The 23,526-nt window shown below is 41.0% G+C and overlaps 5 protein-coding genes across 5 annotated transcripts; 2 read left to right on the top strand and 3 right to left on the bottom strand.

The window, feature by feature from the left end:
- Positions 1-89: 89 nt before the first annotated feature.
- malt2 (MALT paracaspase 2) lies at positions 90-7,400 on the bottom strand. Its single transcript, XM_070908974.1, has 17 exons — positions 7,265-7,400; positions 6,619-6,792; positions 6,206-6,372; positions 5,665-5,795; positions 5,391-5,529; positions 5,117-5,304; positions 4,486-4,582; positions 4,199-4,249; positions 3,762-3,854; positions 3,425-3,628; positions 2,977-3,154; positions 2,792-2,866; positions 2,473-2,600; positions 1,704-1,853; positions 1,397-1,554; positions 1,171-1,308; positions 90-866 (listed from the first exon to the last, which is right to left on the bottom strand). The coding sequence occupies exons 2-17, from the start codon at positions 6,738-6,740 to the stop codon at positions 429-431; spliced, it is 2,457 nt and encodes an 818-aa protein (XP_070765075.1). The 5' UTR covers positions 6,741-6,792; positions 7,265-7,400; the 3' UTR covers positions 90-428.
- Positions 7,401-7,716: 316 nt separating this feature from the next.
- mrpl54 (mitochondrial ribosomal protein L54) lies at positions 7,717-9,786 on the bottom strand. The gene is made up of 3 exons (XM_070909353.1): positions 9,620-9,786; positions 9,098-9,254; positions 7,717-8,446 (listed from the first exon to the last, which is right to left on the bottom strand). The coding sequence occupies exons 1-3, from the start codon at positions 9,744-9,746 to the stop codon at positions 8,314-8,316; spliced, it is 417 nt and encodes a 138-aa protein (XP_070765454.1). The 5' UTR covers positions 9,747-9,786; the 3' UTR covers positions 7,717-8,313.
- A 231-nt stretch (positions 9,787-10,017) lies between these two features.
- On the top strand, positions 10,018-12,462 carry fam32a (family with sequence similarity 32 member A). Its single transcript, XM_070908483.1, has 4 exons — positions 10,018-10,140; positions 10,821-10,962; positions 11,980-12,033; positions 12,215-12,462. Exons 1-4 carry the CDS (start codon positions 10,067-10,069, stop codon positions 12,281-12,283), a joined length of 339 nt encoding a protein of 112 aa, XP_070764584.1. The 5' UTR covers positions 10,018-10,066; the 3' UTR covers positions 12,284-12,462.
- Positions 12,463-12,612: 150 nt separating this feature from the next.
- fh (fumarate hydratase) lies at positions 12,613-14,769 on the bottom strand. The gene has a single exon (XM_070908482.1). The coding sequence runs from the start codon at positions 14,767-14,769 to the stop codon at positions 13,270-13,272; it is 1,500 nt and encodes a 499-aa protein (XP_070764583.1). The 3' UTR covers positions 12,613-13,269.
- Positions 14,770-16,167: 1,398 nt separating this feature from the next.
- On the top strand, positions 16,168-23,209 carry hdgfl2 (HDGF like 2). The gene is made up of 17 exons (XM_070909061.1): positions 16,168-16,274; positions 16,788-16,864; positions 17,445-17,586; positions 17,895-17,930; positions 18,156-18,335; positions 18,834-18,956; positions 19,037-19,105; positions 19,206-19,386; positions 19,527-19,611; positions 19,728-20,025; positions 20,167-20,300; positions 20,401-20,468; positions 20,624-20,694; positions 20,793-20,894; positions 21,515-21,671; positions 21,750-21,867; positions 22,042-23,209. Exons 1-17 carry the CDS (start codon positions 16,203-16,205, stop codon positions 22,142-22,144), a joined length of 2,016 nt encoding a protein of 671 aa, XP_070765162.1. The 5' UTR covers positions 16,168-16,202; the 3' UTR covers positions 22,145-23,209.
- The last annotated feature ends 317 nt before the right edge of the window (positions 23,210-23,526 follow it).

The following is a 23,526-nucleotide window of genomic DNA, read 5'->3' as shown; positions in this document are numbered from 1 at the left end:
TTTATACTCAGACAAAAATCTGTTGCTAACACATTCAGTGTTTGAACAGTAAAAACAAGAAACATGCACATGCTGTGGTGGCAACGAACTATTTTTAGCGGATGTCAACAGTTTAATAACAGTTTATACAATTCATCTTATGTATTATTTATTCCTTCTTACAAACAGAACACGCCGAACTTGATCTGCAGTGTAATCACCTTTTCAATGCATTATAATATATCAAATTCTTACAAAAACTGTTTATATAAACATTACAAAAACTTAATGCATAGTTAAGAAGAAGATAACAGCTAAATGAAGAAAATCCAATGTCCAGAGTCCTGGGTCAGCTTTACTGAAACAGCTTTTTTCCACCATCTTTTTTTGTTTACGTGTACTGCTAATTTATCAGGGTGTAATGGTCAAAATCATATGTTTCATAACCCTTAATGAGAATGAAAATTGTACATGTCACTAAATTTGTAGTTTGTGTCATTTACTTGGCTGTGGGGCAAGCTTTTGCTGGCAACAAGAGGTTGAGGGGCGTCAAATAATTCAGGACTGTCAGTCTCCTCCGGTATATTGGCACTTCTGGATGAAGTTGGAGAGTCAGTGGTGGAATCTACTCTGCCAATTTGTGCATAACATGACCATGAGGCTGAACCAACAGAGGTAAAGGTCTCAGTAAAGGAAGAGCACTCAGGAACGTTGAAGGAGTCAGGGCTGAGGGATGAGGATTCAGAGCAGACGCGAGGCGGTCGGGGTTCATGCAGGTTGAGTTTGGAGACCAGTGGTTTACCAACGGTCACTGGTTGCCTTTCCTGTACTTCATCGTCCATGTTGGAATAGGTGTAATGAAGGCAGACGGTGAATGTGAGCTCCCTCTATAAAGACAGTGAAGAGCAAAATGTGTTTTTTATATTTAGAGGAAAAAATATAAAAGGTTTCTCAATTCTGACTTCTGACCTCTTCCATAAAAGATTACAAAATATCCCTCAAAATAGTACAATAAAGTGATGTAACATGCTTAAATTATACTCTTAATTTTATACTTCATTACATCCATTTCAACATAAATTTTGACAAAAATAAGCCACATACTACTAATTTGTCTTCAGAGGACACATTTGTGAAGGTTTATCAGGTACAGAAATGGGAGAATTACGAAAATAATGACAAGAGTCTAACCCTGAGTCTCTGCAGGCTTCGGATGCGTGTGTAGAGACTAGGGACCTCCGGCGAAGGAAGATTTTCCTTGATCAATAATAAACTGCCGGCTTCAAGCAGAGTCTCCTGGTTGCTCTTCTTCAGATCAATGTCCACATCCTGCCAACATACAAGCATCCACAGTAACAAATTAATTCTTGTTTAAAATATAGTATATTGTGAAACACTGAAGAATCCGCTGACAAACCTCAGAGAAGTCAGTAAGCTGAGCAGAGCAGGAAACAATTTCTTTGGGCTTCTCAAGTATCCGAGTATAGATGACCATGACGTTGGAGAACTCTGCAGCAAACCCAAGCTGAACCTTCACTCCACAGTCAAACTGCAGGCAATGGCTCTTCGGTAGGACTATGCAGGAGGACAGTTGAATTAGGTATAATTTACTCTGAGACAAAAAGGTTTTGATTCAATGCCAATATTAAATAAAGCAATCTACACACAGGACAATAACTCTTGTGATATTTGATTATTTAAGCTAACGTTTGTGAAAAGAGTACCGTGAGCAACAGCCCACTGCAGGTTCCGAGCTGAATAGGACGCCGAACATTCAGCAGTCTGTATCTGGTCGGTGAGGGAACGACGTTCAGACAGATTACTGCGTAGCTCCAGAGCCTGCCTCCCTCGTGTGATCTCACAACGACCCATGTCTGGTAAGAGTGAATAGATTTTAATATACAGTAAGCATTAATTAGTGCTGTTAAAGAGTCGCACATCTGGCTAAAACCAAAAGAGTGTTGTCACAACAGATGTGTTCCATCACCTGCCAATGTGGTAACACGACTGAGTGGTATGTGGCCAGAACCACAACATGCTCTACCCACAGAGAGCATGACATCAACATTTTTCTGTATGTAATATGCTTTTGCCCCATTATACATTGTCCCACACAGAAACATCAGGGGTGCATTCAAGCTAAAAACATTTTACAATGGTTTGAAGCATTTCTCTGGTTAAGGGAAATGTCTCCCCCACATCCTTGTACAGTAGAAGAAACATGGAACTGTATTTATTTGCTGCCATAGTAGAAACCATAGCTGTATATAAAGATAGCTTTTTATATACAGTCTATGGTAGCAACCAGTACCAATGCTTTGCAACAAACAACTAACTGTCATAGCAGGAAAAGCACAGGAGGAATTGATAACAATAGCGATGGCTATGCTCCATCAAGGTGTGTCACAAACCCACGCCACTGAGCCAACACTCACAACTATTAGCTTATTGCATGTCCAGTTGGTGCAAATCTATTGTGTGTTTTCTACATACCTTCGGCCACTTTGTCCAGCATTACTGTGACCTTCTCATCCTCACAAACTCGCCGCTTGAGGAAGTTTATGAAGATGCCATTTGACACGTCTTCCCTTCTCACTTCATATGCTTCCGCGTCTACGCATCTAAAGACAACAAGCTACGCATGAGTGGCACCTTTTAACCTAAAGCAGGAAGATTAATTCAGACATGTATGTTTATCCTGTCGTCTCCAACGCTGGATTCATTCAAAGCAAAAAAGCAGAGCAGGTGAATTAAGACACCAACATAGTTATATACATATATAAATGAATGTGTCAGAGAATCAGCAACTCACGTGGCATATCCAAACACTATATTCGCTGTCACCTTGATCAGTCCTGGTTGTACAATGATATCATCATTTGGGTTTCTAAAAAATAAATCATCAGAAGAATAAATATGTACAGCAGATGATATAACCTCAACGTGACATAAAAACACTGGTACATCAATTCATTGAATTAAAAAAATCATTTGCACCTTTTGCGGCACATGTCCAGCAGGAATACGTTAAGCCCAGTCTCTTTCTGCTGCATCCTGGTCAGTATATTCTGTACACACAAACAGTGCTCTGATGTGTAGGAGGCTGGCGCATCGATGGGAACCATGAAACTGTTGCCGTAATTCTCGTAACCATGACCAGCAAAGTATAGCAAGCCTGTGTAAGGAAGGACAAACAAGTGTGTCACTAGCATAGAATCAGGGTCAGATTCCCAGCCTTTTTAGTTTATTGTTGTTAAAAAAATGTCTGTTTTAAATAAGCATTGAGTTACTTGATATACTATATTTTATTTTGTTAAAAATTTGGTTGAAAAACTGTGGTACAGCCATTATAATTTATTATCATGTAGGGGTAGAGCAGTGTATAGCCTGTGTTACAGACACAGATATGAAAGGAGCATATTATCTAGATGGACAAAAGACTAACCATAGACTCCCTTGTCAAGCAGCAACAGAAACTCTGTAACAGCGCTGTGCATCTCCTGCCAGTTGAGGTCGAGCAGGGAAACCACCTTGAAGTCCATTTGTCTGAGTACGTTGGTCAACTCGTGGACATCAGCAATGGGAGCACACAGCTGAGTGTGGTAGTGGTAGTTCATGTTGCCAATCAGGAGAGCGACTTTGTCTGTTGCTGTGGAGGGGAACATAAGGCATCACGAAAGAACCATTAACCTAAAGAATCATGTAATCTACCTATTTACAGTGTATACTTTGAACCAGAAACATTGTATTGTGACTACAGCATTTGTTTGGGCAAAACTCACCATGGAAATGCTTGGCCGATGGGGGAGGATTGACCATCTGTTGCAGCGGATGTATTCCTGGTCCACTGGTTGGCCTGGGAACTTCCTGTGAGTCTGTAAACACCAATATGAAATGATTAAAATAAACATAAAAAACCCTGTGCTGTTTGATCTTACATCAGACTGTTTGTTTAATGTCTCATTTTCATTTTTACAGTGCTTGGTAACCACACATACTGTAAACATTGCCTTCTATTCATGAGATGAACCCTGTCCACAGTGTGACGATGTCAACACACAAACACAACCTACCAATACCAGCAGCGGAGTTAGCTGCTTTGACACACACAAAAGAAGGCCCACATGATACTCTTTGTTTCACCGATGTACATAAAAGGAACTAAAATTCCACTCTAGTTCCTCTATTCACTCCTAAATATTCAGAATATAAAGAATACCTAGACCACGATCAACTTCTACCCAAGAGGCATCAGTGATGGAGCTGGGGCCTGCATAAAAGTGCAAAACAGGAAATTATGCACAGTACTGCACTTTTGCTCAAGTGGGACACACTAGAAAATGTCAGACTTAATGCTGGTCTATCTATGTTTACAAATTCCTCGAAAGCAATAATATTCACACAATTATCATAAGTATTTAAACTTTAAGCTAAGACCTCTTTAATCTTTCTTATCTATAATTTTACATTCTGAGCATAGCAACGTGAAATGTGCCTGGGTCTCACCAATGGTCACTGTTGCCGTGTCACTCCACGCCTCGTGGTACAAATTGAACACCTTACATCTGTACTGTCCTCTGTGTCCTGTGGTCACACATAGGACCTACAGGGAACACAAGAAAACTCAACATCAACTACACATGGCATACTGGCATGGAGACAAAATGTGAGAATTAGTTATCAACTGTATTTTGATTATATAGTCTCGACACCTGCATTGGTTAGGCCTAACATATCTAAAATGTGGCTGGGACTACAACATCTTGGTACTTGATCTCTTGCAAGACAAAATGATTTGATCATCTTTACACGCTAAGGTGACACACACATGGGTTTGGTGCTAAACTATGTAACAGAATTTGGAAAATAAACAAACGACAAATAGGACTTTGCCAGTTTGAGAGGAGCTCAAGCTAACTAAATCCCCTTTGAAATGTAAAACAGACTTACTTTTATAAACTTTCATTTTTATTTACGATACCCCTTTTATGATGATAGCACAGTGGTTTTATATTTCATGTTTTGGGTGTAAAGCTTTTTTTCCTATTTTAAGTTTTAATGCAAAAACCTTTTTTCTCAAATCCTTGTTATCCACAGTAGGTAAGCAGTTCACAGCAGACTCTGTGAATACACTTACCTTGAGTGAACGTGTCTTGTGTTGTTTCATGGGCACCGCATTGTGGTACCACTCGTACTGCGCAGGAGGGTTGGCCTCTGCATTGCACTCCAGGAGCAGAGTGTCGGCCTCAGACACTGCTTGGGACTGAGGCTGAAGGGTGATGAGCAGCCCACTCACTGACCCTGGAAACAGACTGCTGCTGCAGCCTGAGATGACAAAAGTTACTAGGACATTACATCCCATGCCATGAGATGAAATACAACAAGAGAAACAAGGAGAAGAGGAGACGTACCTGCAGAGTGGACGAAGCAAACATGAGCCCACTGGGAGAAGATGCAGTTTTCTCCATGGTTGACCCTACAGATGTAGTGACCTGGGTGGACCGGAGGACACAGAACCAGCTCCGGTGTACTCCCTGTCTCATCCAAAACCTAAAGCAAGGAAATAATCAACTTCATTACCATCACCACATTAACATCCATATGAAAAAGTAACATAATACAGAACACTCCACATAACTCATCTTATCTTATCATAATCACATAATCATAAGACGTTGAACTGACCTCCTCTTTGCCTCTGAACCACTGGTAGGTGAGTCTAGGGGGACCAGAGGCCCTGCAGGTTAACACCACCTTGCCCCCCACTGTGGCCCGCTGGGACTGTGGCTGCACTGTGATCTGGATCAGCTCTGCCACTACCACACACACACACACAACATAAACAAGCATATGCACAGACAAGATGACACAGGTATTTTCATTTTGATGTGCAGCGTCAGAGGATAGCTACATGTTCCTTTAACAAATGATCTTTCCTCTATTTTGAAAGTTTTATGGTTGACAGAACCAGGACCAAATCTATTGTTTACTTAATATGTTTCTTCTTCTTCTTCTTCGGAATTTTGGCCCATTGAAGGACAAACAAAAATTTTCACTGCAGAAATGTCATGCTAAATTTAAAGCTCACAGTCTTCAGACAAATACTAATATCTTTGCCATTTATGTAAGCAGATGTAATGGCTCAGATCAAGGGCTACAATTTCCTGAAATACACTTCTACACATTCGCATATGAATGGGTACCCCAGTCACTTGTACTTTACTACCTGTGGTAGTGAGGTACTGCACAGCTTCCTGGTGGTCCATCTTTCTCAGGCAGTGAAGCAGGAAGTCCAGGGAGCAGGAACGATCAGCTAGCCGAGCCAGGAGGGCGCGTCCTGGACTGCCTGCAGCACTCAGCACCTGGAGTGAGCAGCTGGTCAGCTCACCCTCACTGCAGGGAGGGAATTCAATAGGCAGTGTTAGGAGGTGGTGACAGCCATAGGGCCCCAATCCAGGAGAGAGCCCCCCCAAAAAAACGTGCAGGAATGTACAGTATTATAGAGGGACAACCTGTTCATTATAATACATGTCATACATCAAAGAAAATCCTTGTGATACAGGATGAAGTTATTATGGTTATGAAAAATATGGATATTGCGCTTCTGCCCTCTTTTACGTGATGCCTTCAATGTCTCACCTGCAGCGGAATCTCGCTTGCTCGGACACCGCATTGGCAAGTTGCCTCCACCCGCAGGTTGAGTTGTCCAACATCTTTGACAGCCCGTTCAGGACTTCATCACTCAGAGTACCAATGCTCATTTTCCGCTCCTCCGCCTACGCATGTGTCGCCACTGACAAACCCAGAGATCTACTGGACAAACGGGGACATTAAACTAAAACTTTACGATGTGCGCTGAAATATGCCTCCAATAGACTCTGTCATCTTTAATCATCAGCTCCACCACGTAGCATCGCGTCGGGACGTGGCTGATAGTGATGGCCCACAACAGTGGTTTGATTGTTGAATTAATCTCCCACTTGTTCGCCTTCACGGTTGGTACGCCACGCAACTACGGTGGTCAACTTTCTGTAAATGCATGGCGCGGAGGAAAATCTGGCTGTAGCTAATTGTACACACACGGCAGGGGATGTTAATCTTACTGAGGAAATAAGTCAGATAACAGCGATGCTAGAAAATGAAACCTCGAGCTGTATTCAGACCAAACTAAACACCAAGATGTCGATTAATTACGCTAGGTTAAATGCGCAACCACTTGCCGCTTCCGCCATGAACATACCGTAACTGGCATTTGTCAAAATCGTATAGAAAAGTTTGAACTTACCGACTTCACAATAACTAGGCTACTGACTGGTGATCAAATCCAGTTGTAGAGAAAGAGGAACGAGTGCCTTTTATATAAAGAGAGATGCCAGTCTTCCAATCTTGCGTGATTTTGTTCCCCAGATGATTTGCTTCTCATTTCGGTTCCTCATTTCTGCCATCAGCGGTAGGCTGGATCATTTGCATGAGGCGTTGTCATAGCAACATCATTTATTAAAGCCAACCTGTACGGGAAAGGGTCAAAAACGATTCCACTTACAACATGGAAACCCTGAAGTTTTTCCGATTAGTAGCTAATAACTGACCTATAAAGTATTAGTAAACAATTCATTAATCAATAATTAGAGTTTATAAACCCTTTATAGAGGGTCCCTCATTAGAAAGAGGTATCCGATTAAAGCTACGAGGCATTTAGCAAGAATAAAAGGCACGATTGGTAGGATATTCATGTATTCATATTTATTTATAATGAGTCTGCAAAAAGAACAAATTGTGAAAAAGTGATTGGTGGAAACATCAGCAGGCCATTTTTCTTCAGATATAGACAAAAAAAAACATGAACACATGTACAAATTAATTCAATGTATAGCAGTATCCCTGCAAAAACTACTGTATAACACCTTTCTGAAAGTGACAAAACAATCTCACCACAAGGTCCATTTAGTAGCAGTTTTGTTTAGCTACTGTTTCCAAGGTAAAGTATGAAATTTCAGTCTACCTTTCTTAAGCTTATGATGTTCAGTTTTTGTTGGGACTGTTTAATTTTGTTGGCCTTACTCTGGTTGTGTGTTGGGTCTTTTATTTTCCCCCGTTTTTAAACATAACCAATAATTACAGCTTTCAAGTACTGTCACCAGAGGGCCACTGAATATGCTGCATGATTTCAAGTAACACGCTGGAAGTGACAAACAGTTGGTCTAATAATATTTCATTCAGGAAGCTGAACTCTGGCTCTGAACATACAGTACACCATGTCAGGTAATTCAGTCCACACAGAGTCTGAAGCAACCCAATGTACAGAAAGAAGCCCTCGGTTGGTCCAGTGAAGGCCTAAAACTTCTTCCCTTTATGTAGTCTGTTGAAACGCCAAATGTTTTCCTTCCTCAGACGCTTCCAATATTCCCCGGTGTCCGACTCCAGCTCGTGCAGCTTTGGGGGTGTTCCCAGGTTCAGTTGGAACAACCTGAGTGAATGATAAAAGGAGAGGGCAATCACATCAGTGATGACACATCAGAATCACCTTCATTGGCCAAGTGCATTTATGCATACAGGGTATTTGATGTAATAAGTTTTATACACATGAAATGCCCCTTTTCACCAAGCTATGTCAATACATTTTCAAACTATTTCTAACACAATCACAACCAAAATGAACATTACCAGCAAATGCGTATGCCATTTTGTCCATATGAATATATATTCTTACACTGTAACATATCATCTATTGCGCCTGGTGTGTCGTGTGTTGAAATCTGGGGATTTCCTGCATCCAGAAAGTCATTCAACCACCAAAACATCAAGTTTGGACAGTATTTAGTATGTGTAGGTGTAGAGCAACAGTAATAGTGAGAGGCAGCCTGTGACGCCTGCAAAGTTTTGGATTTACTTACATAAATGTGAACATAAAGTAACAATCATCATTAGAGTAAAATATATGCACCGTTTTCTGCCACAGAAGGAAACATTTACTTGTTAATTTCTAACCTTTCTCAACAAATATCTTGAAAACATGGAAAGGAAATCTGACAAAATGCAGAAAGGGTTAGTTCTAAATTGTGCTTACAGAAAGCAATAGAAATAAACTGGCAGAAATAAAATAAATATGTGCCCTCACCACTCTGGATATTGCTCAAGAGGCTTCAGCTGGGGGTCTTCTCCTTGCTTGAGGATGTTGGCCCCTACTGCATAAGAAGTAAGTCTGACAGGGTCTTTACACACCTCTGGACCTTTCAGCTCTTCCTTCATCATGCCTTTGCCTTTCCCTTTGGCCGCTGCAAAGAACGGGAATGAGATTTTCGTATTTCTAAACAGTGACATGTTGATTGGGATTGGGGTCATGGATTGATTGAAAATAGAAAATAACATTTGGCCAATAATGATTTAATGGTATGTGCAGACACAGGTGGTTTAGGTGGGTGGACAAACATAAACATATAAATAATAACAAGACAATTGTATTCGTGTATTGCTACACCACAACAGCAATCATCCACTATTTATTTTCCACTCTTAATCACTTTCAGTCAGCTAAACGTGTCAGCTCAACTCGATACATATAAGTTTCATAACCACAGCCGATATACAACAGAACACTGAGATAAACTGAATAGAGATGCTAGATGTCCTCTTTACTCACCAACTTTCTTAGCATATCCGCATGTCGGTGTTCTATTTAATATGTTCGTCCTGCACAGCAACGTTGTAGCGTTGTTTGAGGTGCATTTCGTTAACGTGACTATCCTAAATAAACTGTACCCTGACATTTTTTCACTGTAGGTTACTTTAAGACGCAGCCCACCATGCTACAGTTTGACATTCATAGTTCCTTCAACTTCCGTTTTCTGATTTGCCTTTGGCTCAGTGTAAATAATCTACTGCTCCTCTCTGGGCGGGAAGACGCACTGCAAGGCGACTGAGAAGCGCGCTAGGGTCGTTTTATTTCAGTCCGACAGGTGGCAGTACTGCTGTGCCTGCGTGTGCCTGTGTACTAAAATTATAAAACAGAAGAAGACGATAGACAGCTCCGCCATTAAATCAGAGAAGAAGAAGAAGAATTAAAAAGACGATAGAAAGCTTCTCGAAAATGTCTGAGTACGCCGCGACCCAGAAGAGTGTACTTAAATTAAAAGGTGTGGGAAACATTTCAGCTGGAAAAAAGTAAGTCTTGTGGCATTTGGTAACATTGTTTTTGTAAGACACGATGCGTTTAAATCGAGAAAAATACTTAAATAGACAGTCGCAACTGATAAATAGAGCCTGGTATTCAGGCGAGGCTTATGTTAGCCTGTTTGCTAATAGAAAAACACAGTCTTACGTTAACGTTAACGTTACTGAGATTATGAGAATACGACAAAGTAATATTTGGTCAAATTCATAGTGAAAATAACATTGTACAGTGGAAAAAAAAATGTCCCATCTGTGACTTCAGCACTTTTCGCGGTGACATGCTACAGATGTGGCTAAAAACATTAGCTAACTGCTCGTTATTTTAAGGTTAGTTAACTTCTAGTTTTAAAGCAACTGCGTTGGCCACAGGATGTTAACGCGACCTCAACATATTAAACACACCTTGAAATACATAATATAAACAATTTCAACGATAGTACATAGTAAATTGTTCTACTTAGACGCCTCAACAACACAAGTACATAGGTATAGATACTAGCATAGGTATTCAATAGCACAAAGAGTAGTTCCCGACGTCTAGGACACGAGGTCACATGATAGATAATCATCAGTTTGGCATTTCGGGAATTATCCAGACCAGTGTTTTAATTGCCTACATTTGATCATCTGTCTTTCTCTTTCACTAATCTGCCATTACATGTCTTCTATAGGAAGAAGAAGAAGGATAAAGAGAGCAAGCATCGCTTGGAGCAGGTTGTGACCAGTCAGAACGATGAGGTGAACACCACGAAAGCATATGTTGACAAAAGGACACCGGCACAAGTTGCTTTTGACAAGACGCAAGAGAAACGGGTAAGTTGTAGTTCTCCAGCAGTAAAGAGCTGCAGCGAGTGGTCAAGGATTTGAGGCAGAGGCATGGCTAATAAAAGTATTAGTATTAGAGTCCTTACTTTGATAAGTAAATGTTTCCTTTGAAAATAAGCAAACTATTCTGCACCAATCGCATAAAGCACAGAGAGGGGTTGTTGTAAGAACATGTAACACTACCCTAAAATAGTAAACAAAAACACAAACAGAAATCCTAAAGACATTTTGGATAGGAAACTTTCCCGGCATATAGTATTGACAAATGAAGATTTTGCGCACTTAGCTTCACAACCAGCAATGCTGCAGTGGAACAGAAACACCAAATTATATATGTGAGGGCTGTAGATTATTAACTTTCCTGGTCCACCAAAGTGCTGATTATATTGGAAATACCATTGAGAGAGATCGCCGACTGTGTTCAATGTAAATCTTAGCAATATAGTGTAGTAATCCCAACCTGAAATTGTTTTAAGCTCATCTGTATAGTTAATGATGTTTCATAATCATAGTTTATTTGTCTACATATCATAAAATACTACGTTTATCAGTCCTTTTCTACTCAGGACAAAGTTCATTATTTGAAACAGTGAATGTTGCGACATAATGTATTATAGAGCATGCACGTGGTGAAGCACCCTAACATGAACATGTTGTATTCTGTCTATGGACTCTATGGGATGATGTTGAAAAAGAACACATAGCCATTATAGTTTGAATATTTCCAGCAACAGCAGGCAATTGCAGCTACTTGATAGCTGTTTTGTCATGTGATTTATTGCTAACAGGTGATATTGTCAAAGACCTCAGCTGTAGTCACTGACACAGTGACAGTACTCATGTTTCCTTGAGTTTGGGGTGCTATATATAACAATATTGTGGTTCAGTAGTATGCTAGTAGTTATGTTTCTGGAGGTGTTTACAGTGTATCTAAACTGACAGTGAAAGTATATATTTTTAAGGCTGGTTTTGCACAAAATGTTCTCTCTCTCTCTTTTCCTAAAGCAAATGGAGAGGATTTTGAACAAAGCATCAAAGACACACAAACTCAGAGTGGAGGTAAGTCATGTCAACTTGTTAATGTGTAAAATAGCAGTTTTAGGTGATAAACATATATGTAAATCCTACTTTAAAAATGAAACGTATATTAATGTCTGTTGAATACACGTGATTTCATACTTGTGAACAGAGAAATGTCAGCAAAAGAGAATGTATCTTCTATTGTTCGGTTTATTTGCAGGATTTCAATCGCCACCTGGACAACCTGACAGAACATTATGATATTCCCAAGGTCAGCTGGACCAAATAGAAGAGGAGCAAATGTTCATTTTATTGTTTTGTTTACCTTTGGACAAAAATGCACATCATGCTTTTGAAATGTTATTTGCCAGTTTTATATATTAACATTTAAAATTTGAATTGGCTTTCAGTCATGTTTTGTTGTTGTAATTCCTGGTGTGTTCAATAAAGTTGATTTGAGTAAACTCATATCTTCTGGCGGTTTCTTTGTTTTACATTGCATACATCCTTATGATTTGACCACAGAGCACATCAGCTGATATTGCAGACATTTAAAATAAGTGTGTGTGTGTGTAAACAATATAAACTACGAAGAAAAAAATGTCAGAAACCAGAATGTACTTGCTTTATAATGAATACATATTTAATTGAACTGTAACGCAGCACAAATGGCACACATGCTATAAACCTGAACACAAGGTACAGTCGTCCATGTTGAATCGTTTGGGATGGCACAGTGTGAACATCTGAACTACACTGAAGGTTCCAACTAATAGTCAAAAAGTATCTAAGACTGTAAATACCAAAACCAACAAGTTGGTGTATAAATATGCATATTTTGCCCTTACAGAGAAAAGTTGTATTGATGGTAAAACATACTTGTGATGTTGAGCAACAGGTGCAACTACTTTTAACACCACATAAGACATACTGTAGGTGTACGTGTGACAGACCTTGGTCAAATAGCATCCTCACATATGTACAGTACTTGTTGAATCTGTTGTTTCAACCAAATGGGTGGATTTAGTGTTGTAACACCACTAACAGAAGTGTACAACAGTGTGATTTAAACACTACAGTATGAAAAACAGTAAGAAGCTGCATCAAACAACAGCAAAGGATTCTCAGCAATTTTATTAAGAGACGAGATGTTCAGTATTCAGAGAATATTTTGTTCATAAAGTTCAACTGCTTTGATTTAATTAGAAATACTCTTTTCTCACACTAGAAAAGGTATTTTTCTTTGTTTTGTAGTGTTTCTCGTGTTGTTAGAGTTCACTTTGGCCCAAGCATCTCACTTGGCTTCACCCACTGGTCAAACTGCTCCTCGGTCAGGTAGCCCAGCTCCACAGCCACGGCCTTCAGCGTGGAGCCTTTCTTGTGGGCCGTCTTGGCGATGGTGGCCGCTTTGTCGTAACCAATGTGCTCGTTGAGTGCAGTGACCAACATGAGAGACTCATTCATGAGCTTGTTGATTCTCTCTGTGTTGGCCTGGATGCCCACCACGCAGTTGTTGGTGAAGGAGACAGACGCGTCGCCGAGTAGCCGAGCCGAGTTCAGCACATTCTTGACCATCATGGGTTTGAAGACGTTGAGTTCAAAGTGTCCATTGCTGCCTCCGATGGTGACCGCGACGTGGTTTCCCATTACCTGGGCTGCGACCATGGTCATGGCTTCACACTGGGTGGGGTTCACCTTGCCTGGCATGATGCTGCTTCCTGGTTCATTCTCTGGCAAGATGAGCTCTCCCAGGCCAGAGCGGGGTCCTGACCCCAAGAAGCGAATGTCGTTGGCAATCTTCATCATGCTGACAGCCACTGTGTTGAGTGCTCCACTCAGCTCTACCAGGGCATCGTGGGCTGCCAGAGCTTCAAACTTGTTGGGAGCTGTCACAAATGGCAGGCCTGTGAGAGAAGCAACAGTGGAAGCTACTTTCTCAGCAAAGCCAATGCGGGTGTTGAGTCCTGTCCCCACAGCTGTGCCTCCTGCTGCCAGCTCATACACCCTAGGCATGGCGGCCTTCACTCTCTCAATGCTGTACTTCACCTGCTGCACATAAGCGCTGAACTCCTGTCCGAGCGAGAGCGGCACAGCATCCTGAGTATGTGTGCGTCCAATCTTGATGATGTCTTTGAACTCTTCAGACTTGGCAGCCAGAGCGTCGTGCAGCGTCTGCAGGCCGGGCAGCAGGACATGGTGGACCTCTGTGGCTGCAGCAATGTGCATGGCGGTGGGAAAGGTGTCATTGGAGCTCTGACTCTTGTTGACATGATCATTAGGGTGGACAGGGTCCTTGGAGCCCAGTTTTCCTCCTAGGATCTCAATAGCTCTGTTGCTGATCACCTCATTGACGTTCATGTTGCTTTGAGTCCCAGATCCAGTCTGCCACACCACCAGAGGGAAATGATCATCCAGTTTACCAGCTGAAACCTCATCTGCTGCCTGGATGATTGCATCTGCTATCTTTGGGTTGAGGCCGTAGTCCTTGTTCACCTCAGCAGCCGCTCTCTTCAGGATACCGAAGGCCTTGATCACTTGGATTGGCATTCTCTCACTTGGTCCCCCTATTTTGAAGTTCATGGTGGATCTGACGGTCTGGGCACCGTAGTACTTGTCAGCCGGGACCTTGAGCTCGCCAAACGTGTCCCGCTCAAGCCTGTACTCTGAACTGGCCATTCTGGACGTGCAGATGAGGAGTTTGGAGTTGACAGTGAGTCTTTGCAAAGTCAGGAGGTTGCAGTTAAACTGCTTGACGCTTCTCAGAGACCGAAACATGGCTTCGCATTAGAGGTGAATCCGGGGGGAGGTCAATGAAGCCTTCCACATTGTGATCTGTCATTGGTAGAATGGGACACGGATCGCACGTTAGCCAATGGGGACGTGAGAGAGGCGGGACTTCCGCTGTGCTTGTCGTATCGAGTGGAAACGATCAGGCTGCTTCATCCGGATCAGTGAAGCTTTCCGTAAAATTGGACGATTTTATTTCCGGTATGACAACGAAGGATAATTTACTTTGTAGAATAAAAGTCAGTAATTTAACATAATTTAGTAGTTTAAAATGTATTTAACAGACCGATTTTTAAAGAAATATACATATAACACGTCTAACACATTGGATTTTTTGATATTGGCACAGAAACACTGATGGTCAACTGCAATGAAAATCTGAAACCTGCACCTCGGTTTAGTTCTGTTTGTCTTGTTAATTAGATAATAGATAGATAGATAGATAGATAGATAGATAGATAGATAGATAGATTACAGCTGCCAAGTCAAGAATATAGTAAGAGTGTAGAAAGGTATAAGTCACAAATAGTAAACAATTAGTAGATTGAGTTTGCAAATTAGTCTTTAGAATATATGAAATGTTGAGACATGTGACTCCAAAAGGAAGGAGCTCTGTGTGCTCTGCTTTACTTAATCAGCAAAGCTATTGAGGTCATGCATCCTGTGACTTGATAAGAAATGACCATAGTGTTCTAGCACAGATCTAAAGAAAGACAAACCTTGGATCTTTTCTGTATGGTCTTCTAGTGTCTAATGTGTGTATGTTTAGGGATTGTAGTTATTGAGCTATGTTTCTTCATCTCCTGGAGTATTCATACTGTATTTTTACCTTTATAGTGATATTGTATGATTATATTGTTCACGGTTCCACTCTTTCTTTTTTATATTTCTATGTTATCTATTTGCTAGATTATTTTCTGTTATATTGTTAGACTCATCTTTATTTTATTTATCTGTTTGTTTGACTAGTTGTGGAGCTAGGCACCTAAGAATTTCAACATACATTGTACTGTGTATGATTGTGTATGTGACAATAAAACTTGATTTGATTTGTCCAAAGATGTATTGTTTTTGTGTAATTTTGTGACTGTGGAGCTTGTTTGGTTTCATAAAGAAATCTATTGCAATGTCAATTAATAGCAAGAACCATTTTCATTTTATCACAATGTTTTGGTGTGAAGTAGAAGGTCCTTTATTTTGAAGACTAAGCACGGTATTTCACCGGAAGTGGTTTGTGTGTTGTAGCGGTCTTCACTCCGCCGTCTCTTCTCGCGGTAACGTTAGTATACTGTTAGCTTGCTAGCTAACCCCATCGTTTCCAGGTTTCGTGTCGACTTGAAAAAAAAGCAAACGAAGAGAGACACAGAAAGGCTACGCAGCTGAATACTTTTTAAACCCAGGCTTCACTGAGGAGCGGGACAATGCCACACAACTTCCAGCCCGGAGACCTGGTCTTCGCTAAAATGAAGGGGTACCCCCACTGGCCAGCCAGGGTAAGCAAGTAACGTTAGCAGCAGCCGGAGGGGCGGAGGGGATGAGCTGCTCTGCATGGGACGCTGGAGATGGTTCTCTGTGTATCCTCGGCACTGTCTAACATGGATTCCTATCACACATAAACATAACTTAATTTTCTGTTGGGCTGACAGGCTGCGTGTCAGGCCCACAGTCAGTGTACGAGCAACAGAATTTGCATGTTGGCCTAACGTTAATCTGCATGGAGACGTAACGTTACAGCAACGAAGCTAACGTTGGTTTTTTTTTTGAATGACGTTTGAGATAACTCAGTTTTTTCCTAGATGAGAAGCCCTCTTTCTCAATATGAAAACCAGCTGATTTTGCACCACATATCCATACAATTTCAATCAATTACAAGTAAACCTGCAATGTTTTGTTTTCCAGAGATAATAAACAAGAGTACATGGGACCATCATGTTTGAGTCCCAGAAAACTGTGAAATTCTTTATTTGCCACTTGGGTTTTACTCGAAAAAATTGCTTTGTTTACAGATTGAAGATGTGGCTGATGGGGCAGTGAAACCACCACCTAATAAAATCCCAATTTTCTTCTTTGGGACACATGAAACGTGAGTACAGTACTGTATTATCAGTTGTTAGATAAAGTAGTTACTAAACTTAAATGACTGCAATTGCATTTTGCTTTTTTTAACCATTTGAAAGGAGGAAATTGGCTGAAATTAATTTTATGTACTACAGATGCCTTTTTGTCATGGCTGCTTGAATTGGCTCTGCCAATTTTAAATTTAGGCCCTATACTCATCTGTTTGTTAGTGTGACATCCTGATTGATGAGCAGTGGTGTGAGACAAAAACACAAATCACTACTTTTATCTCACAGCCATGCTTGTCAGTCTCCTCTCTTTAGCTTTATTCTTTTCTGAAGGTTCACTGTGAAACATTGACTCGTGTCAGTTTGAGTGTGCAGTATGTTTTTGAGAGATGTGTTGATATGTCTGATCTGGCATCAGACGCCATCTGTTTGACAAGATGGCACCTGCAGTATATTAATCCATCACTAGGTGGCACAGTCTGCTGTTCTAAAGTCTCAAGTCACTGTAAAGCATCCTTAATGTTAGAGTAAACAACCTGTTGCTGGGGGTGGTTTTAGTTAAGCAGTTAAATTGTTCACATTTTCATCATCTCACAGAGCATTCCTTGCACCAAAGGACCTTTTTGCCTATGAAAAGTACAGCGAACGCTATGGAAAGCCCAACAAAAGGAAGGGATTCAATGAAGGTTTATGGGAGATCCAGAACAATCCACATGCCTCCTACAGTGCCCCGCCTGTCGTAAGTTTTCTGATATCAGAATCCTAAATCCTGAAGCATCATCATACTCTAAACGATACTGTAAATGTAGACTCAGAAGTTCAACTTTAACTTAAGGTGTTAAACCGGAAGGTTTTTCCTAATCATTCATGCTCATTTGATGTTCATAATATTTATTTTTCTGTGATTTTTATGTCCTTTGTTTTAGAACTCACATGTAGGTCTCTGCTAGACCTAGTCACTTTTGAAGCACTTTGAATTGTCTGGTTGTTGAAAGGTGCAATACAAATTAACTTGCCTTGTCTTGTCTTTTGATTAAAATGCTGCAGTTCAGACTAGGGCATCCTGGTGACCAGCGGTTTAAGGTGTGATGCTCACAACATCTACTGTTCACTTCTGACCAGGGACCTTTGCTGCGTCTCTGTCCCCATTTTTCATTTCACTGTCTCAGGCGAACTGTCAAAATGTCATAAAATACTCTTTAGAAATGCTACAGTTCCAACTGAGCGACTGGCTTTGTAGACTGCAGTGCATTTAAAGAAAGTGAGGAATTTGTATTAATTCTTCTTCATATCACGGTTCGTCTGCAGCCAGCCAGCTCATCTGACAGCGAGGGCAACAATGCCGGAGGAGGAAGTGATGAGGATGACGATGAGGAAGAAGCCGCGGTGCCTCAGAAAGCAGACTCAGGAAGTGAGGTTGACTCAGATTCTGGGAGTGAAGACCAAGGAAGGGGAGGAGGAGTGAAACGAAAGCCACCACCTGCTAAGGTAAATGTTTAATTTCACAGCTAAAATCAGTGGAGTTAAATCACTGCTGAAACTAAACAGCTGATTCAGTGATTTGTCTAATAAATCATTAACTCATTAGATCTCACTATAATTGGGCTTAATAGAAAATGTTGTTCTTGGTCACAGATACAAAAGGGCTGCACTTGGCACAATATGCAACCATGTGCCACCAGCAGCACCAAATTTACCATAACAGCAACACTCGGATATTTACTGAGAATGTGTGTGCTTATGAAAACGGGAGACAGCAAAAAAAGACCCCTAATTACTGGTAGTTTCCTTTTTTAATATCAGGGGTTGTCATAGCAATGACAAAAGCAATAATGAGCCATGATTAATGGAACTCATCTGCATGGTTTGAGTTTGTCAGATCACATTGTTTGGCTGAAACAACCAACTGCTTACGAAAAAGAGCTGCACTTACATTGTTGATGAAGTTCAATTTGTCTATTTGAATGCTCATGTTTTCTATTTTAGCGACCTCCTCCTCCAAAAAAGGCTCGAGGCTCGTCGAGTGACCATGATGGAGAGGAGAGTGGATCCCCCTCTGAATCAGAACCCACACCTTCAGAGTCAGACTCCGGCAAGAACAGTGACCAGGTAATTACACACACGGTATGATTGTTGGGTGATCTGAAATTAAACGGCCTATAAATGTTACACATTTGTTCTTCCAACAGGATTTTACTCCAGAGAAGAAATCTGGTGGACGAGGTGGAAAGAAAGCAGGAGGCAGAGGGAAGAAAAAGGTGAACCATCAGCGCCCTTTCACATTAAAAGCATTTCAGTCATTTTTGTCATGGCAGTTTGTCAACCTACTCTATCCCCCTTTTCTCTGTGATGTTGTAGAAGGCTTCGTCTAACTCAGACTCAGAATCGGGGTCAGGGGCAGAGAAGAAAGTAGTGGACAGCGACTCAGACGACGAGAAGCCTCGACCAGCTCTGTCTGGCTCTGAATCCCAGTCCGGCTCCAAGTCTGAGTCCGACTCAGATCCACCTCCCCGGAAGGGCCCACAGGCACGCAAGAAAGGTGTGGGCTCATTCTTGTTCAATATTGGATTGATTAAGAAAATTCTAGAGAAGAATATCGTTGGGTATTAAAGGAAAGATTTCATACCTTTCTTTTTGCTTATGAAAATGTACTCGGTGCTTATTTTTTCCCGTCCACAGAGAAGCCTGCACCAAAGCCTCGTGCACGGAAACCCAAATCCGCCCCGGCAAAACGAGCACCTTCGTCATCCTCCGACAGCGACAGGTCAGGCTGCTCCAAGGATGTTTTTTCTTTCTTTATGCGCCTCATATTTAATACAGTAATGTCAATTCTGAGGTATATACCAGCTTGTTGTAAAAGGCAGCCCTGTTTATTCACAGTGACAGTGAACCCGACTGCATCAGTGAATGGAAGAAACGAGATGAGGAACGCAGACGAGAGCTGGAGGAGCGCCGGAAAAAGGAGGAGGCAGAGGAGCTCCGCAGGCTACGTGAGAGAGAGAAGGAGGAAGAGGAGAAAAAGAAAAAAGACAAGGATAAGGGTAAAAAGGGGAGTGACAGTGACAGCAGCAGTAGCTCAGACGAAGGTGTAGATGATCATCCACTGAAAAAGTCCAAGAAACCTCCTCCACCCCCGATCCCTGCGCCCTCGGACTCAGATTCTCCACCACTGGCCGAGGTACAGTTGTCTACAGAAAAAAAAAACATCTAATCAGTCACCTAAATTATGTGTTACATTGTGTTGTATTCAAAGTAATAGAGCTGCAGGACTCTAGGTGTTACTGACACGTGCAAGTTCTTGTGCTTTACCCATCAAAAGGCAAAGAAACCATCCAAGAAGCCTGACAACCAGAAGAAGGCAAGAATAAAGAAAGAGAAGGAGAGAAAAGAGAGGAAGGAGAAAGAGCTAAAAGAGAAGAAAGCCAGACGGTCAGAAGAGAAGTCCAGAGCGAGGTGAGTGCACAATGGGGAACAGACTACGGTATGCAAACCTCATTAGAAGAACTTCATTAAAATTTGATGTACACAGATCACAGAGTTCCTTCTCTCTCAGGTCTAAGCCTGAAAAACTCAAACGAAAACCAGAGAGGCCGCCTGAGAAGAAAGTGGAAAAGAAAAAGGGTCAGTCTCTCATACAGTCAAACGTTTTTGCATAGACTGAAACTGTGCAACAGGTAGACAGATACACACAAAGATCAATTATGTTTGTTGTTACTGTGAGAGGGAAAGGAGTAATTCAGTACAGCATTTTGACTGTTCTGTGTGTCCAAATGCAGAGCCATCGCCAGAAGAAAAGCTACAGAAACTCCACACAGATATAAAGTTTGCGCTTAAAGTGGACAACCCAGTAAGTGACATCTATGATTGTGGTTAAATACAACTTCCCCTCTGTCTTTGTTTTTATGTCAGAAATTGAAACTTCTTGATGTATTTGTGTGTTCTTAGGACATAGAGCGGTGTCTACAAGCCCTGGAAGAACTTGAGGCCGTGCCTGTCACCAGCCAGATCCTCCATAAGAACGCTGAAGTTATTGCCACACTGAAAAAGGTGCATTGTCTTGTCTGTTGTTTGAATGTGCTTTAATTTTTTTATGTTTGCAAACTCACCTTGCATTAAGACAGGATAAACCACATAGTTAAATTAATGTAAAAAGTATACATGACCTGGTGTCCTAACTGAAACTGTTATGTACCTATTGTCATAATGTATGCTGCATTAATCAGAATATATTTTCTGAAAATGACACTTCTGTCTCTGGAGGTTACCGGTTGCGTTGCAGAGCATTGATGATGTTTTGTTGGATAATACACTAATCCACTGCTTAATGCTGCTTCTCTTTTGAGATGATAAAAGATAAGTAGGAATACCAGGACACTATAGTTTGCCATGTCTACTGCATATAAAAAATTTGGTTAGTTTACTTCTTTAGTTGCTTTATTGCTTAACTTTATGTTTTAACTCAAATGTGCATTTACAAAATGTTAAATATGCTATATCAGCCTACTTGCTTCTGCAGTGCTTCTTTAAAAGGCGTTGCAAATTGAGGGAGGGCATTGTTTTATAATCAGGGTTGTTGGAGCAATACTGTATTTTTCTCATTGAAATTATCTTCTCAATTTTTAACCTCTTTCATGTGTTTTTTTTTTTCTTTGTTACGGACAATATAGATTCGGCGGTATAAAGCCAGCACTGCAGTCATGGAAAAAGCTAGTGATGTCTACAACAAGTTAAAACTTCGCTTTGTGGGCAAGGGAGAGGTGGTAGCTAAACCTAAAACGGAGAACAAGGAACCAGACGATAACGAGAAGGAGACACAAGACACGGGTAAAAAGCGACACTTTTGCACTTCTTGCAATTACCCAATTTTCTTTTCATATATTAATCTAAATTTGTATTTTCTAGACTCCACTCCAGTGAATGGGGATTCAGAACAGAAAACAGATGATATGGAGGTAGAAGAAAAAACAAAATCACCTGCCCATGAGGAGAATAATGACGAGACTGCTTCAAGTCCAAACAGGTGAACATCCCATGTGAAGCAATACACAGTATCTTTGCTCTTCTTGCAACTGGCATGAGCAACTGAATCTCCTTGGAAAAATGCCATATTTAAGTTTAAGCAGAACCACTGTACATCTTCACTTAGCACTTAAACACAGCAGTGGTTGTGACTGATGGTGTACTTTCTCTTTAGACGGAGCCCAGAGAGCCCTGCTGAACAACAGACTCACACGTATGAAGAAGCAGAAGACAACTCCATCTCTGCAGAGATGGAACCACCTGCTGTAGAAAGCTGAAAGACCCTAAACCACCACTGCAGTGGACCAAGTGCTAAAGATGGTGGCCTCTTTGTTTGACGTCATACAGTGCTCCTGGCCCAACAACATTGCAACACACACCCAGCATTTCCTACAGTATCTGTTACGTCAATGTTGATGTTTTGGACATTTTGTACTATACTGATATCAAACCAGAAGGCCCCGTTGCTCAAACCGTTTGGTCCATTATTTATCACAACAAAAAGGAAAGCTTATTAGTGTGATAGTTTGTGGCGCTGCACGACCCCTTTTGTTTCTGAAATGTACTTTTCCTTTTATACGACACTCGGCCCGTCCTGGATCCTTACCCTGTACCCCTGCCACTGGCTACTTTGTTCTTTCTACCACATGAACTCTTACTTTGGTCTTTCATACTGTATGTATATTGAATGATTACATTTTTAGCACTTCTAACCGGAATTTAGGCTGGGGAAGTATGAGAAGAAACTTTAATGATTCTTGTGGGGAAATTGGGTGGAAATGCAGCCATGCCGTTAATTTTCCGCTTTGAAGATTTTGTGCAGCCCTTGCATCTGTTGGCTTCATTTTTTATAAAGCCTACAAAACATCACAAAGGCCTCTTGTCTGTGTGTATGGCATTGTGAGAGTGGTAAAGTACTATTTGTGAGTCTTTATGTTATGTATTTTTTAATTATCTGGTCTTGATCCAGTTAATCCAGTTTGAAATGTAAAGCCATTAATTGAGTCACTTAAAACTGTTTTCCAACTGAGGTCCACCTACTTTTTTATAGCCTTGTTTGCAAATATTTGCATCTACAGTTTTGTCTAAAATAATAATTGCTGTGGAGTTTAAACACCTTGCACTCTCGTCTCCCCATAGTGTCTGCTTCCAGTAACTTGCATAATAAATGGAATATCTGTACAGATTGAAAACTGACCTTAAAAGCTATTGAGATCTCATGTAGCTGCAGCCTATTTTGCCATTTCCCTGTCATATGCATACAACAGGTGTTTTTAGTGCTATGTAAATTGGTAAAGCATTTCTATCACTAAGTTGAGACTTGAATAAAAATCTCAGCATGATTTTGTTTCTATCTCATTTCTTGGTGTGTAAACCTTTTAATTAATTTGCTTTGTGTAAGAGAGTGTGTTTTACCAACAACTGCGTTACCATATAGTTGATTGTCAACCTTCTTGTATGCAAAACATAGCCTGCTGCTCTTGCATGCTCCTCTCACGCACTCACTTACTGCAGGCTTGTGAAGGACTAGTTGAAATTCCAAGGGACTCATTCACAGGAGCTTCCTGCCAATACGTTGAGGGATTAAAGCACTAACTGTCGGAGAGATTGTGTATTTTTTAATTAAGTAAAGTTTGTTACTAATTTCAAATTGGCACTG

Source organism: Enoplosus armatus, chromosome 7 (assembly GCF_043641665.1).
Source record: "Enoplosus armatus isolate fEnoArm2 chromosome 7, fEnoArm2.hap1, whole genome shotgun sequence".
Taxonomy (NCBI): Eukaryota; Metazoa; Chordata; class Actinopteri; order Centrarchiformes; family Enoplosidae; genus Enoplosus; species Enoplosus armatus.
The sequence above is the reverse complement of the archived record's forward strand: the minus strand, read 5'-3'. Positions and strand labels throughout refer to the sequence as shown.